We start from the raw sequence: 15,634 nt of genomic DNA, 5'->3' as shown, positions 1-15,634 counted from the left end.
CAGAGATATTATCTCACATTCATCGCCAGTCCTTTTGGCTTCAAGTCAACTTTAAGGGTATTCATATCAGCGCAATGTCTTCTCAATGTACAGCAGTTCACCTCTCAACATGGAAAATTTCTCAACATGCAAGGCATTCGTTTGCAGCTTATTCTACAACACCATTGTAAGTGAGGGCTATTTTTCACAGGCCGTCTGGAGTCAGCCTTTGATACGCTGCCTAAAGCGGCTCCCATTTACAGATTGGAACATGTGAAAGCTCTTCAAGCATCTTCCCGTAGTTGACTGCCTTCGCATTGCTTCTGAGCCTCACTCCGCGCAAATGCTGCATGCTTGTCAGGAAGGCTGACATTGACGTCCCCCTGTCCTGGCAGATGAAGCACGTGGCCTCCAATCTCAGATCCTGCACACAGTGAATGAAGAAAATGTCACCCTTCTAAACCTGCAACAACTCCTTGGCATCACATTATGCCTTCCAGCGACCAGATGCTCTGCAAGCTTGAGAGAGGCAGGACAGGACGGGACAGACAGATGATATCCCGGACAGGACAGAAGATTTAGCAGAAAGCGCACCCTGAGGTTTGGGAGCTGGGAAGGGCATGGCAGCATGAGGGATGGCCCCACACGGCGGCCACGAGACTTTGTGGAGAGACTGAGCGTCCGCAGGCTGGGTGGCAGGCAGGATGGTGCGCACACCAGGCCATAGGAGCGCACATTCACACATGTCACCTGTGGCAGCACCACGGTAGCATTCATTCAGGATATGCCAACACAAGAGAGAGATCAGGCAAGTTGCACATCTCAGCCATGCATGCTGCCACAGGGCACCAGATGATCCCCAGAGTTCCATGTAGTCGCACTTGTGTGAAACGAACTTTCAATATCATGAATAGGACAGTGGTGATGCAGGAGTTAGATGTTGCTCATCTGGGTGCTGCTCACCTGGAGTTCCAGCGTCTGCAGGTGTGGCATGTAGCGGGGAAATGAGAAGGGCACAAGGGTGCCGACATCAAAGTCCGAGTCCAGAAGGCAGCTGTCGTCAAACGTGATGCTGATGGAGACTTCACACAGCGACTGAGGCAGCCTGGAGAGCAGCGCTGCATCCAAACTCTGTGCAGGGGGCACCCGTAGCCTCTGTAGGTGCTGTGTTTGTTGTAACAGCTCGCAGAGACTGCTGCTGAAGCATCTCTGGGTCACAATGTCTGTGCTGTTGCTTTTGAAGGGCAGGAGCTCCAGCTCCTGTACGTTTCTTAACCGTCCCCTGGCCCAGTCCAGAAAGGACCTGTTGACGACCTGAGCATGGAGAGACACATGTGGGTCCTGAGAGCTCTAAAGAGTTAGGGTCAGGCACTTGACGAAGTGACAATGTCCGAGATAATACTTAAATGTATTTCTCAAGAGCTGCAGTGGTCCAACACACTAGAATTGACTGATGAAATGTTTGGGCCTGTGCATAGCATGCTGACACACATCAGAGCAGCCCAACAGTACAAAAGCGCTGCAGTAGCTCACCATGCCACATTCTACACCATGCAGGTTCAAATCTTTACGGGATAGACTACCTGCTTGGGGTGCAGCTCAAGGGCGGGGCCAAGGATTTGGTCCCGGTTAAGGCGGTTCCAGGTCCGGTTCACAAAGCACCCTCTAGCACGGTCATCGAAAGGTAGCCTGTCAAATATCATGGCTGTGACATCCTCTGGCAGTATGTCTGCGAAATTCATGGCTCCTATGCTTGGGTCGTCGATTTCCCTCTGCTTCGTCACTCACAGGTGGAAGAGCCAGACATCAATTTGCACCCGCGCAATGCCTTCAGATTGCTTTGAGATAACCAAGAACAATTTACAGAGTGCGGAGGCAGGATTTGTATATGGCGGGCAGATGGGTCGGATTGTTCGAAAGTTCGCGCCTTTCTGGGCGACTTTTCTGGGAGTTCGAATTGTAAATGTACAGACGACCCTCGGCAGGGCATGCATGTAAAGGGATTTGTAAGGGTTCCAAAAAGATGGGATGGGGCCACATCGTTCCTGTCTCTTGCAGAAGGTGTCCTTCGAGTTTGGCTGGTTGCAGATTGCAAAGCCATGGACAGGGCTTTGTGTTCGAGTACTCACGCCCAAGCGGCGTCGTGCAGGCCTTGCAGCTTATCTCATTTCAACAGCAAGCTCACAGGCCAGCAGTTGATCTCGAGTAGACAGCATCAGCGATCCTCCGCCAGAAGAGAAGGACAATCAGCATGCAGAGCGTCTATGGGTATCGGATTCTACCCGGAAGAGACTTCCACGAGCTCAGCCAATGACTTGTCATCACAGCAGGAGCTTATCATACCCAAGGCAGCGTATGGGCTCTCTACCAACCAGATGGGTGCTCTAGGCTTCCTGGACCCTGAAAACCTGCAACGGCATGGCGCTCCAGACCCTGTAAGCCTGCATCTTTCTTGTTCAGTGTTGGCCTAGCTTGCTGTCTCTCCACTGTGTTAGTTTCCCTCACACAGAGTAACCTGAACATTGAGCGCAAGGCTTCAGAACAGGCTCGTTACATGGCACAAGATGTGAAAGCCACTTTCTCAGATACGTGCCAAAATCTGTCCGGTGCTGGGACTTTGTCCACCCGAGGGTTTTTGCAAATTTCGGGGGGCTGGCTCCGACCGTTCACCTGATCGCCTTTGCAGGAGCTGATGAGGGCGAAGGCATTCTACTGCGGGGATGATGTGCAGCCAAACCAGCGGATTGCCACGCGCATGGCTGCTGGCACTGGGGCTGCACCTGGGCAGGCTCCCCCAGACCTGCCCTCCCTGCTGCTCGATGGGCGCATCTGCTACATTGGGATGCCGGTGAGGACCTTCTATCTGCTGTGCTGTAGTGTCCCTCTTGCACAGTGTAATGAAGCCCACATGGTCATTGTGTTGGTGTGCTTGTCTGTCTTCTAACTCCAGAAATGAGTCAAAGAGAAATGAGACGAATTCCTCTCCCTGATTTCCATTCTATCTGAGGATTAGCGTTTGCTCTGCGCAGCTCGTCCCTGCTGTGACGGAGCTGATCATATCGGAGCTGCTCTGGCTGAACTTCAGCTACCCCGAGAAGCCAGTGTATGTTTACATCCACTCCATTGGCTCTCAGACGCCGGACGGCCAGGCTGTGGGCTTTGACACGGAGGCTTATGCTATCATTGACACTCTCAACTATATCCGCCCAGAGATCCACACTGTGGTGGTCGGTCAGGTGTGCCGCTCCGCACTATGAATGTGAGGACATCATTTACACAATGTCTCTGCGCATGATCAGGTCATATTGCATCATCAGGCAATCAGTGGCTCTGCATCATTGCATCTTTTCATGCGTTGTGCCTCATATGCTGCAAGGTGCGCATGCACTGATCCCAATTGGAGGAGTTGGCAGTCTGCTTGGGCTCAGAGGGTGGTGCCTGTGCAGGCGTTTGGCAATGCGGCGATGATTTTGGCGTCGGGAAAGAAGGGGTGCCGGTTTGCGCTGCCGCACGCGCGCATCATGACAGCGCCGCCGCGCATCAACCGCTCCTTTGGCTCCACCTCCAACATCATGATCAAGGCCAACGAGCTCGAGTACAACACCCAGACCTACGTCGAGTTCCTGTCCAAGTACACTGGTGGGGCCTGCATCCCTTGCTCCTAATCTTGCGGATGTGGCACATCCTTTCTAATATGTAATCCTCTGTTACCATGTAGCCTACCCTGCCTTAATACAGTGAAAGGATGGTGCAGCATACCCCTGCGACCTGACAATTTATCTTCTGAAGGATGCTTGTATTGTGCGCTGACGCGAAATGCTGCTGCATTGCGCAGGGAGAGAGAAGGAGGAGGTCCGCAAGGATGTGGGCCGCAATCGCTACTTCACTCCTGAGCAGGCCATCGAGTGCGCTCCGCTCCTAAGTCATGCATGCATCGCCGCCTGCTTCCATGTTTGCTTGTATGTGGCCTGATGCTACTGCTCTGCTGTGTGTGGAAGGGTCTTGAGGATAGTACACAAAAAATGTGTTATGACTGTGCCTAAAACACATGCAATTAGGGTGGATCATGAGTGAATCTACTGTCAGCGGCACTAAATCCTGTCAAGCATGCATGCATGCATGCATGCATGCATGCATGCAAACAAAGCAGACGGCATATAAATGACCTGGCTCGGTCTCTAGGATGCACATTCAAGCAGGTCAGGACAAAAGGGAGGCATGTGGTGTGTGGAGCAAGGTGCTGATGTGTGCGTTGTCGCAGGTATGGGCTGATTGACAGGATCGTGCAGCCCCAAGACTCGGTGGCCATGGAGGAGAAGAACTATGAGGCGATGCTGGCAAAGGCGCAGTCGCAGCAGCGTGGCAGCCGCCGGGCACCCGAGAGCGCTGAAGTCGGCTACTGAGCAGCTGCAGGGATTCCTTGTGCAAGTGTCAAGGATGTTGTGGGGGACTTGTACCATCAGTCAATGGAAGACCATGTTGCGTATGCCGGGATTTATGCTATGTGATTGACAATACTGGAGCGAAACCCTGCCAAATTGTGGCATGGCATTCTGGTACATGCTGATGGCACATCACAGCGAGAATTTAGGTAACTGCCAGATTGATGATAAGAAGTTTTATCTTAAGGTGCACAGCACACTTCTGAGCATGTCACAGCCCTTGAAGTACGGTGAACAAGTGCAGCTCACAGCTTAAGCATAGAAAGGCTGGATTATGCAATGCATTGTTATGATCAATTACAGTGGGGTCACGGACGGTCCATCATGGGCACTCACTGAGTGACTTGGCAAGCTTGCACAGCAGTGGCAAATTGTTGAACAACGCCTAGGCTGCCAGGCTGCAGCCGCAATCGGGACACCTGAAGGTTTTTAAACATCCTTTCAAGAAGTACAAGATCTTTGATTGCTTGCCTACGAATCTGTTGAAATTTTCTCCTTTCCCTCTTTCAAGTGAAATGGTTGGAAAGGGTCCTCCCGTTCCCAAAGTGCAACCCGTTGTCCCACGTGTGCAATTCAAGCAATCACACTGTGTCAATCAAATTCACTGCACTCTTTTGATTATGAGTTACTGAAAGCTCGTATTTAGTGCGATCTTCTAGCACTCAGGTGCATGGCATTTGTGCCTCCAAGTTGGGCATCGCAACCATCAAGAACTGCTAGTCTAAAAGTGGGTGGGCTTTTGCTTGTCAATGTCCTATGTTATCTTATCCCATGCCATCCATGTAAAGAGCATGAACTCTCTGCAAAGTATCATGCGCAAGTCGAAGGGGCTCTTCACACTCGCATGCGAGTGGTGATCAAAGGAGCTGTCCTTGTTGAAAGAGTATAAAACATCACAGTGATCAAGACAAATGTCTTCGGTGTCGCAGGTGAAATCACAGAGCGGTGAATTGATAGAAAGCTTTCCTATCGACACCAAAGCGTTTTACCTGTTTGGGCGCATTCCTGAGACCTCTGACATCACTCTGGTGAGCCCCTGCAAATCAAAGATGGATGAAAACACGTATAAATAGCTTGCCTAGCACTACACTCGGGAGCACTGAGAGCTGACATGCTTCTGTGCGTGGGGCTGCCAGAGTGACAGCTCTTGCTCGCGTTCACACGCCGCTCTGGTGCATCACGAGGACGGACGGCTGTTCCTCATTGATCTACAATCGGTAAGGCTACTCTTCCACCATTAGAAGTTTGCACAAGGACATGCATATGACATAGGGAAAGCTGAGTGGTGGTTGAGCTACTCTTCCTGTGTAGTGAGACCTGCTGGGTACTGAAGCGCTGACCTGGTCCGCAGTCGCAAGGCACACACTTGGACGGGCGCAGAATTCCACCAAACAAGCCAACACAGATCTCCAACGCAAGCGTCTTGACCTTTGGGAACCTAACTCAGCAGTACGTGGTTGAGTGTGAGACAGCCGGTAAGCAATACCTTGCAAGCAGCCTCTTAAGGCATAAAAGCAAGCTATGTCGCCTGGACTGCATCGGCCAGATGAAAGACCTGATCCGTCACTTGCGCACTGCCCTACCAGTGGTGTGTTCACATGATTTAAGTGTTATGCTACCCGCAGGAACAAAGCGGAAAAAGCCAGATAACGAGAACATGGACAAGGGCACAGTTAGAGCATCGCATCTCCTGGTCAAGCACAGGTAGGGAGCGTCATTTAGTTCAAAGCTCGCTCCTTGTACAGCATACTCACATTGCCTATTGTGAGCAATCCTGTGGTGGCCTATCACCGCTAAATTGACCACTGACAGGCAGAGGCAGAGAAGGAAAGTGGGCATCACCTTGAGCTTCTGCTCCAGGCCCACAGCTGCCCCCTTCTCCTCTGTGCTACTGGCGACTCGCCTACTCCGCCTCTTTTTGATGAGGCAGATGTCTCTGGCTGTCCTGGGGTGAAGAGCGCGCCGCGGCTGCTGTGCGCAGGGATTCGCGGCGGCCGTCATCGTGGAAGGAGCCGACGGTGACGCGCAGCAAGGAGGAGGCGCTGGACAAGATCCGCGGCTTTCAGCAGCAGCTGGCAGACGGCAGCGCCGATTTTGCGACGCTGGCGACTGCCGAGTCGCACTGCAGCAGCGCCCGCCGCGGCGGCGACCTGGGAGAGTTCGGCCCTGGGCAGATGCAGAAGCCCTTTGAGGACGCCACTTACGCCCTCAAGGTGCCCCCCTCTCCCGCAGTGCAGTAGGCATCAATGCCTGCTTGGGCATTGCAGCAAGAGTGGTTGGGCAGTGAATGTAGCGCCAGCTCCAGTGGGATTTGTCCGACATGCGAGCAACAAGGCGGAAGACGTGCAAATCATTTGGCAGATGTAGCTTCTGTGTCTCACTGAAATCTTCACTGGCTGGCTCGACGGCTCCTGTGTCACTTTTCAAGGCCACTCTGGGCAGCGCGTGCTGTTGTTATCTGGTTTGACAATGCTGCACTGATGATGCTGTGCTTTGTTTTTCATAAATACAGTATTAAGTGTTTTGTGAAGAGGTGGTGACACACCGAGACATGCTGAATTGATTTGCATCGTGTGATGGGTTGCAGGTCGGGGAACTGAGCCAGCCGGTGTTCACAGACTCTGGAGTGCACCTCATCCTGCGGACTGCTTGATAGCAACACAATGCACAGCCGGGAATGACCAAGCAGTCATTGCTGTGTGGTGCGTAAAGGGTGATCAAGGGTCACGACATTGCAGACTTTGGTGCAGATCTGCAGAGTTGCGCAGAATCAACGTATTGACCCGCAGTGCCCCTTGGGCTTGGGCTGTGCTTCTTGGCCTGTTGAGTGAGCCTGTCGGGAGTCTATGGGACAAAGTTCTGCAATTTTGACGAAATGTGAGGTAAATTGATCCTCAAATTGGTTTTCTACATCTGCTGCATGGCAAGCAAGATCTATAGATTTACGCTGTCTTGGACCTGCTCCTCGATCAAGGCTGGCCTTGGAGAGCTCGAGAAGATCTTCTTGAATGAGTGATGATTAGTCAGCACTGCTGATGCAGTGGCTTTTTGCACATGTGTACAGGTCTGCCGCAAGTGGTGACTTCTATGTGGGATAGGCTCTGTGTTGCATACACGATATCAGTTGAGATGAAAAGTAGATCGATGAACTCAGGAGCACAACACATGTTGACCTGAACGGCTTCTTTTGATCAAATGCCTTTCCTCCCTTTCTCCTTGGGCTGAAGTGTATCAGGACATGAGGGGACGGCGTTCCCTTACGACATCCTCCTTCGTCGTTCGGAAGGCAATCATCTCAATAGTTTCTGGTGAAATGGGAGGAAAAGAGACATTCTTGGCATATAACTTTGCTGCTGCTGAGGAGCTTTACACTGATGAGTGTCACCTGACATTCAAACGAGTTTGTTGTAAAAAATATAAATCAAAAATTAGATTTTATTGAGACCAAGAGAGGAATTGAATTTGTCTCAATACAAAATTAATTTTTGAGTTTCATCTGGTCTGATTTGACCTTCTGACCCAGGCCCAGGCGTCAATGGTGATTGAATGAATTTAACGTCTTAGCAAATTGCAAACTGATGTCATATATGTACAAAATATTCACTTGCTTGTAGCTGAGATTTACTCCTCATTGCACGTACGCGGCGTGCAAATCATGTGAATGCCATTGTCTGGCTGCAAGGTTCCCTTCAAGATTTCCAGCTCGTCAATTGACTTGTTGGCATCCTGCACAACATAATACTTATGAGCCTGGTAATCAATAGTGACACAACCGGACATCTGTAAATTGTCAAAGCACAGGCGTGAGTGCACGAAGGAATGATGTCAGGAATGTCACCTCTAGAGTCAATTCAAGTTTGAAGTTGGACACGAACATGGCGATGGCCGTAGGGATATTCATGCGCGCCAGCTGCTGCCCCAGGCAGTTGCGCAACGCCTGGCCGAATGGATTGAACCTCCGCACCTGCGCACAGAGCGAAGACAGAGTAAGTATCATATCATCCGCAGGCAGCTGCTGCTCATTTACAGCTGCATGGACGCTGCAAATGCATTACAATAAATAGAACGAAAACGACAGCAAGGGAGGCACTTCTTGGTGGCAGAAAGACAGGGCAGTGCCCCCACCTTGTGCTCGCTGACAGACTGAGCATCAATCTCCAGGTCATCATCTGAATTCTGCCCATGCAACTTGCCGTTCTGTGAACTCGCGGCTGCCGGCGCGCTGCGGACCTGGTACTCCATGTCTGCTTCCTCCCAGCGCTCCTGCGCAACCGCACACCCGATATTAGCAGCAATGCAGAGCCCTTACAGAGGACCGATCACTGCCCAGTGAATGAGCAAGCACACGGATTCCGATGACAAGTAGGCCCCATCAAGCATGCAAGGGATACAGACGAGCCGGGGCCAAACCTTCTGCACTGCCTTTTCTTAGCTGGGACCGTGAAACCCAGGGGCACAGAGATCACAGAATCAAGAAGCTGGGTTTGCAAAAGACTGCCTTCAACTACGTGTAGTCTTTGAGAATCCCTGCAGGACCATAACCAAGGGTGCGCTAACAGTGACTAAGGGTGAAGGGCCGCACCGGCAGGAAGTCGCTGCCGCGGTGCCAGCCCCAGCGCTCGTCGCGCATGGGCGTGTACTGTGCAGTTTCTATGATGACGCCGGCGGGGATGACAGTGCCGTCGGACAGGCGCAGGTCGCGCACCGCCACGCGCGTCAGCGGCGAGGCCGCCACCGGCTGCAGCCGCATCGACTCCTGCGCAGCAATTTTCTAAGAAATCCACCATGAAGCCATCTGAGCCCGTGTTCATTCATGGGACATGTGCAGAGTTTTGATCCATGCTGTGACCTCATTGCCCTAAGATTGTGTTCAAGAATTGCAGCGATATGCTCCCATAAAGACGCTCAAGAAATGCGCAGCAGGGTACACGACACTGCAAAAGGGCCGGCACTTTGCTGCAATCTCGAGGGACCTGTCACCACATATGCCCTTCTTTATGGGCACATATGTCCTGCCCCGAAAATGACACTGCAGCATGACACTGATGCCACAATTCAGGGGTCGCAGGAGCAAAGTCTGCGGCGCACCTTAATGACGCGGTCCAGGTAGGGCAGCTTGCCGATGTCGGCAAAGGTGAACGCACGCGGGGTTGGGTTGGTGGGCGTGACCAGCAGGCCAGCCTCCGCCAGCTCAGCCTCAAGCTTGGCCATCGCCTGTGGGTTCTTTGCCAGAAAGTACCTGCGCACAGAGTAAACTTCGCTTCAAGACTATGCACATTCTGGACCAGCAGTCCAGATGATGCCTTGAATCAACTTACAAGACGCTCTATTCCAGCTGTGTTAGCACTCTATCCTGAAGAGACCCGGCCCGGAGTTACTTCCCATTGCTCATTTGTAGGAGACAGGAAGGAAGCATGCATTCCACACATGATAACAGCAACATGCCATGACTCAACAAGTGCTACTCCCACCATTGAGCCGCAGGCTGACTGCCAGGAAACACTGTAGCCAGAAAGGATATCAGCGAGGAGACTGAGAGGGTGAGAGCGCGCACAGAGTCCATGCGATGGTGTGGCCTGTGGTCTCAGAGCCGGCCAGGAAGAAGATGAAGAACTCCTGCACAAGGCGCCTGAATTGCAGCGGCCGCCCCGCGCCGTCGCGCAGCCGCAGCAGGTGCCCGGATATGCTCTTGTCATCCCCGGCCCCCGGCTCGCGCTTCTGACAATCCGCCACCAACTCCTCCAGTAAGTCCGCCAACCTCTGCGCATTCTTCTCCGCCGCTATCACTGCCTGCGCGTCACCATGCCACACCCACTCGAGCCAAGCTGAACATGTTTCCTTCATCCAAGCCATGCTCGATGTGCTGCAACATGACTCTCCTTTGAACGGGCTTCAAGGGATACTCCTTCTCATTGCATTCTGTCAATGAGCTGAAGCAGGGCTGCAACCAAAGCCAAAATGGGGAGCTCTGTGCTGCATAAAATTGCGTCCCCGCGTGACAGCGGCAGTGGTATGGAGAGATTATGAAGTGGCTGACCTTGCTGCGCCAGTATTTGCGCATGGGGTTGCCAGAGCGCAGGACTGCCTCCTGCAGGAAGCCGGTGAGTAGCGCAAAGGTATTGGACGTCTTGTCATCGATGTTCCGGCTGGCCCTGAAGTCCTTCCCGAAACCCACCATGCCGATCACATCAAACGACTCCCTCTGCACAGATCCAGCAGGATGAGTCAATCTCTTGCCTACCAACCCGGCTGCTCTCACCTACATGTAATCCTCATTCTGGATCTCCACATCCAGCACCCTTGAGTTGCATGCGATGCACTGGAGCCCTCGTGCCAAAATGTGGGCCTCATTGACAAGGAGTAAGTGCAGCACATGCGGCTTGGAGGTGGCACGCAGACCTGTCCGATGTCGGCAAAGTCCACGACTGCTCCGGAGCCCTTGGCCTTGACCCCCTCAACTAGGCGATTCACCACCGCCACCACATGGTTGTGGAACTGCCTGCACATATCAGATACTTCTTCTGCTCATCTAGCTGCACTGGACCTACATCTGTTACATTGGACACCAAGTGACACCAGCTATGAGTGAAAAAGGAGTCAGGTGTTTGCAAGCTTGAAGCTGGTGGGCGGATTGATTCTAGGCGAAGGGGGAAATCACCTCATGTTCACCGCCTGGAAGGCTGGCGCAGTGCCCTTCCTGACCAGCTTCCACAAGGGCGAGGAGGTCTTATCGCTGAACACGTTGTACTCTGGCTTGCCCTGAATGACCAATAGCAGCGGTCAGGAAGCATTGACCACGGGAATTCAGAGAAGATGGTACAGGAGCTCTTTAGGCAAGCTTTTTGTGCATGATTAAGCAAGCTGTTTTGGGTAGGCAGGTTCGCACATGGCCAACAGGAAATGGCAGTTCGTCTGGCTTCTCAACAGCCCCTGCCCTTTCTGCGGCAAAGATCTCTTGGAGAAGAGTGGGGTCTGCGACCACCACACGCTGCAGCACACAACGTATTAGGGGAGAGACTTGAAAAGATCTACCCTGCATCGGCAGGTCTGCAAAGTGGAGGACTTGTCGATGGGCGGCCAGGCATGCCACGCACAACGTGGAAACGATGGGTTGTTCTAGGGAATACGCACGTGCTTGTGGTACACTCGAAGCCTGTACACTGTACCAAGACCCTCGATACATTGCTGCTCGTACTTGTGGCGCTTGAGAGTCGTCAGCGAGGGAGCATGCCCCGACAAAACACCGTCCAACGGTGGAGCCGGGATTCGCCGAAGCATATACCATGCTCGCACGTACGAGATCAACGACGGAATGTACAACGCAACCAGCACGCTGACAAGGATGAGAAGAGCAGAGGGCAGATCAACTGCCGACGACTCCATTTGAAGACCGATCTATGCCAACCGCTCTCCGCAATGCTCCCTCAACACCACAAGGCACCAAGGTCTCGAGTTACTAGGTTGCTTGTGATTAAATGCGCGATATATCTGAAGTCTCCTCAATGAATGTGTCGTTACTCTGTCTCGACGAGGGGTTCACGCGAGAATTACTAAATCGACGTGGAGCTGAAGTGGAAGCTGAACCACATAACCACTACCAGAAGCCAGTCGACAATTCATAATAGTTTGCATGGAGTTTGAGCAGAAGAATTCAATTACAGCGTATCCTCACTTCAGATTGCCAGACATGGCTGATCAAATTGCACTTTGAACCGCGCAAACCTGGCCGCGGCCTCAGACTACACAAGGGGTTCTGACTCGCACTGCATCACACGGTGGCACCTTGAACACCTTACATTACTTGCAGCCTAGTGAAATGCATGCACGACCTGTGACCACAACATGCAGGAAGAGCTGCACAGTTCCAGTTTCATGTCCCACTTTAGAGTTGACCCAGGCCCCAGGCCAAGGGCCCGAGCGTTCTCACACTACCGGAAGTTGTGAGCCCACTTCAAAATAATCCCTGCAGCAGTGATGCAGTGTTTCCACGCTGATCAAGCGGTGGCCTTGTCTGCAAAGCGATCCCTGTCATGCGGCTCTGTCCACCACCCCTTGTCAGACCCGTCAGGTCCTGTCTGACCCGCGGGCACGATGGCATAGTAGTTGAGGCGCGGGTGGCTCGTCAGGTAGTGCGTCTGCAGCAGCACAGAATCTGTCAGCTGCTTTGTCATAGCAGCCTGAAGACACTTCCACATGTCCCTTCTCAACTGCAGGAAATATTTAACGCTGATGTAACTGACCAAGATATGATCTATGCTGGAGTGAGCTGGCAAGCCATGGCCGGAGCACAAGATGAAAGCAACCAGAAGACAAGTGATGGGGTGACTCACTTTGATGTGGTACATGTGGACTGCTTTGCCGATGCCTGCACACACAAAATGTACTAAAAATTACAGTATATTGAATTGTTTTGCATGTCGGATATTGCCCAGTGACAGAGGGGCATCATGGCTTGGACTTTTGCAAGCAAGAAGCTGCTGAGGCCCTACCTGGAATCTGGTACAAGTCGCGCACGTAGTTCGTCAGATTTGGTTTCTCTCTTATGAAGTATTTGTTGGTCTTGAAGTAGACCTGCATGCCCCAATCACTCACCATCACGCCTGATTTATGGCAGCGCTACTGCTCAAAGGCTTTTCAAAGGTTGCCAGGAGAGCAAGGCAACGTTGAAGAGGGACTGCAGCAAGGATGAGTCAGCAGAGAGACGTGGGCGTCGCGGCTCACCACATAGACCTCATCAAAGCGGATGAGAGTCTGAAACAGACGCAGATCTGCTTCTGTCAGCTGGTTGCCTGCAATGTAGCGCTGCTTCCCCAAGATTTCCTCACACCGGTCCAGCGAGTCAAACAGCTCCCTGCAGGAACAAGTACTTGTCAGTCCTTTCTCAGACCTGGACTATGCTGATGTAGCATAAGGCGAAGCTTCAGTACAGCATAAGGAGAAGCCTGGGCTTTCATGAATTCCGCCAACAGCGCATCCTTTCAAGCAAAGCATTGTCCAGGTGAGGTCTGAAAGACCTCATTGACAGACATGTGCCACTCAGTATATTCTGGCACTGCACAAGAGAGTGACAATTGTGGGAGTTCTGGACTCACTTAAAGGCCTCGTTGTAGGCCTCCTGTTTGATAGCAAAGCCGCAGCGGTACACCCCATTGTTGATGGTCGGGTAGACCCACTCGTTGATAGAGTCAATCTCCTTCTGCAGCGCCTCTGGGTACAGGTCCAGATCTTGGTTCTTGGCAAAGTCATTGAATTCGCTGTTGAACATGCGCACAATCTCCTGAAGACACAAGAGGTTGAACTTAATAGAGAGGTCTCTGCCATTCCCTATGACAATCAATGCAAATCGTGCAATAACGGTAGTATTCATTCTAAACCCCGCAACAAATAATTGTCTTTGGCCAAGAAGGGTGGATACATAAGCCCCTGACAGCAAATTAAAGGTCTCAGCAATAGATTAGAGCAGGGCAGCGAATGTGCGCCAGTGGTACAAGGACAAGGGAGAAGCGCTCCCAGCCATTTATTCAATGTGAGAGAGGGCGCACCGCGCTCTCATTGTTGACAATGGTCTTGGTCTTCTTGTCCCACAGCACCGGTACAGAGTATTTGCCTGTGCAAGCCAAGACAAAGGCTCAGCACCCTTGCAAGCTTCCAAATTGACCCAACAGCGCTGCGATTCATGCTGTCGCGGTCGATGAGAAAGGCAAAAGCTTTCAAAGAGATGAACTCTCTGGATCCTTGCCTGAGGTGTCATTGCTGATTTCGTACAGGTCCCGGACATACTTTGCGCCGTTCACTGTGTCAGGGATGCATTCATGCGGCGGGAAGGATCCGAATCCTGTGCGCCAAAAGGAAGCGTTCATCATGACATGCAGCAATCTTTGCAAGGTCTACAGGCATGTGAGAATGCGCTTGAAGCAATTCGACAGAGGAGAAGAGGAAATGAACCTGTGACCGATGTGAAAGGGGGGTCATCCGGAGCAGCAAAGGTCCAGCCTGTGTGCTCATCGTTTGGGTCGTCTGGTTTGGTCTTCTGCCATGTGGGGTGCACTACTGACAGCCCAACAACATCCTCAAGGCCCTGCATGCAGAGTTGTCTTTGATCCCGAACCTCCAATATGTAACTGCTTCTTCAGCACAAAACTGCAAAGGAGGAAGGTGCAAGCAAACGAAGGAGAGACTGGGTATTTGAGGGTTTCACAGGTGCCTTGCACTTGCTTTGAGATAGATTGTTGCAGCACAGCGATTGGCCCATGGGCACGCCCATGAGATATACAGGTGATAGCGCCCAGCTGCACCCAAGAGAACCGCTTTACTGGACAAGCCAATGCCTTGAGCTCCATTTTGGTCTGTGATTTAAGTGATGCACACGGACACTATGTCATGAAAGAAGGCCCAGGGGCTATTCTTTGGTATATACCTTCCGCAGGAAAGTCCTTGTCCTTTCCGATCCACTTCCGGAAAGTGGCGTCCTTGCGCTTGAACTCACCCTTGTCGTTCTCTGTTTCTTCCAAGGCAGTTCTCGCCTGCATTTATTACATTTCAGTGCTCATGATCACCCTTTTATTCCTGCACAAAGTTTGCGATGACCAGATGCTTCTCAGAAAATTTGAGACATGATGCGGTCATACCTTGCGCTTTGCAGATTCAGAAGCCATGCGATTACCGAATGTTGGCCGTTCAGGAGCAAATGTGCCTTTTGATGTGGAGCGAGGTTGTGTAGGACCAAGGGATGCCGATACAGATCGGCAGTGCTGGAGCCAAAAAGGCTTCGCTGACTGCTGTAGCCCAGCGAATGATCCCCCGGAGATTTTCAATGCAGCGCGTAGCATGGAATCATGAATGTAAGCGTGCTTTCCGTCACACTTCGCGATATGTCCAAAATGACGTGAGCTAGACCGAGATTACACCAGCGATTGCAGCTTCCCTCAAAAGGCCTGCAGCTTCCTCAGTGAAGAAAATGCTAACATCATTTGGCGGCGTCCTGCGTGATGGTTAGGTTGTTCTCATGAGCTGGAACATCGCTGCTTTGTGTGGCTTTGCTGGACCCATCCATGTCTGCGTGTGTTGATGATTGCTCGGTGATTGGGAGTGCTGTGCTGACACTGTCCGTGCTACCTTTGCTCTATTGGAACTAGTAGATCGAATGTTGTTGTTGACCACAACATTAGGATTTGACCACGACTTGTCCGGTCTCTGCTCAGGCACACCAGTGT

The 15,634-nt window shown here is 52.0% G+C and overlaps 5 protein-coding genes across 5 annotated transcripts; 2 read left to right on the top strand and 3 right to left on the bottom strand.

Annotated features, from left to right (window-relative positions):
* Positions 1 to 220: 220 nt before the first annotated feature.
* Positions 221 to 1,721, bottom strand: COCSUDRAFT_37832 (hypothetical protein; the record flags this gene model as incomplete). The annotated part of the gene is made up of 4 exons (XM_005645100.1): positions 221 to 403; positions 574 to 729; positions 943 to 1,293; positions 1,563 to 1,721. 4 exons carry the CDS (start codon positions 1,719 to 1,721, stop codon positions 221 to 223), a joined length of 849 nt encoding a protein of 282 aa, XP_005645157.1.
* A 1,028-nt stretch (positions 1,722 to 2,749) lies between these two features.
* COCSUDRAFT_10544 (hypothetical protein) lies at positions 2,750 to 4,376 on the top strand (the record flags this gene model as incomplete). The annotated part of the gene is made up of 5 exons (XM_005645099.1): positions 2,750 to 2,827; positions 3,009 to 3,215; positions 3,426 to 3,618; positions 3,815 to 3,884; positions 4,241 to 4,376. Coding segments are annotated over 5 exons (684 nt in total), but the record flags the coding sequence as incomplete, so codon positions are not given.
* Positions 4,377 to 5,017: 641 nt separating this feature from the next.
* COCSUDRAFT_54370 (parvulin-type peptidyl-prolyl cis-trans isomerase) lies at positions 5,018 to 7,432 on the top strand. Its single transcript, XM_005645098.1, has 7 exons — positions 5,018 to 5,148; positions 5,351 to 5,449; positions 5,558 to 5,638; positions 5,773 to 5,896; positions 6,047 to 6,125; positions 6,403 to 6,634; positions 7,009 to 7,432. The coding sequence occupies exons 1-7, from the start codon at positions 5,092 to 5,094 to the stop codon at positions 7,072 to 7,074; spliced, it is 738 nt and encodes a 245-aa protein (XP_005645155.1). The 5' UTR covers positions 5,018 to 5,091; the 3' UTR covers positions 7,075 to 7,432.
* A 610-nt stretch (positions 7,433 to 8,042) lies between these two features.
* Positions 8,043 to 11,885, bottom strand: COCSUDRAFT_48580 (cytochrome P450; the record flags this gene model as incomplete). The annotated part of the gene is made up of 11 exons (XM_005645097.1): positions 11,553 to 11,885; positions 11,308 to 11,409; positions 11,080 to 11,180; positions 10,821 to 10,920; positions 10,459 to 10,623; positions 9,976 to 10,211; positions 9,510 to 9,660; positions 9,004 to 9,177; positions 8,547 to 8,684; positions 8,260 to 8,385; positions 8,043 to 8,147 (listed from the first exon to the last, which is right to left on the bottom strand). Exons 1-11 carry the CDS (start codon positions 11,802 to 11,804, stop codon positions 8,043 to 8,045), a joined length of 1,650 nt encoding a protein of 549 aa, XP_005645154.1. The 5' UTR covers positions 11,805 to 11,885.
* A 530-nt stretch (positions 11,886 to 12,415) lies between these two features.
* Positions 12,416 to 14,950, bottom strand: COCSUDRAFT_18474 (hypothetical protein; the record flags this gene model as incomplete). Its single annotated transcript, XM_005645096.1, has 10 exons — positions 12,416 to 12,556; positions 12,752 to 12,786; positions 12,911 to 12,992; positions 13,143 to 13,272; positions 13,514 to 13,698; positions 13,964 to 14,028; positions 14,146 to 14,256; positions 14,367 to 14,515; positions 14,620 to 14,710; positions 14,839 to 14,950. The coding sequence occupies 10 exons, from the start codon at positions 14,948 to 14,950 to the stop codon at positions 12,416 to 12,418; spliced, it is 1,101 nt and encodes a 366-aa protein (XP_005645153.1).
* Positions 14,951 to 15,634: the final 684 nt, after the last annotated feature.

The sequence above is a fragment of the Coccomyxa subellipsoidea genome, assembly GCF_000258705.1.
Source record: "Coccomyxa subellipsoidea C-169, whole genome shotgun sequence".
Classification (NCBI taxonomy): domain Eukaryota; kingdom Viridiplantae; phylum Chlorophyta; class Trebouxiophyceae; family Coccomyxaceae; genus Coccomyxa; species Coccomyxa subellipsoidea.
Note: the sequence above shows the minus strand (reverse complement) of the source record. Positions and strands in the feature narration are given on the sequence as shown.

Excerpts from the sequence above, each read along its gene's own strand:
- COCSUDRAFT_54370 (XM_005645098.1), top strand. The coding sequence starts at position 5,092 with ATGGCATTTGTGCCTCCAAGTTGGGCATCGCAACCATCAAGAACTGCT. Across the intron at positions 6,126-6,402 it reads CATCTCCTGGTCAAGCACAG|GGATTCGCGGCGGCCGTCAT; the intron begins GTAGGGAGCGTC and ends TGCTGTGCGCAG. Across the intron at positions 6,635-7,008 it reads ACGCCACTTACGCCCTCAAG|GTCGGGGAACTGAGCCAGCC; the intron begins GTGCCCCCCTCT and ends GATGGGTTGCAG.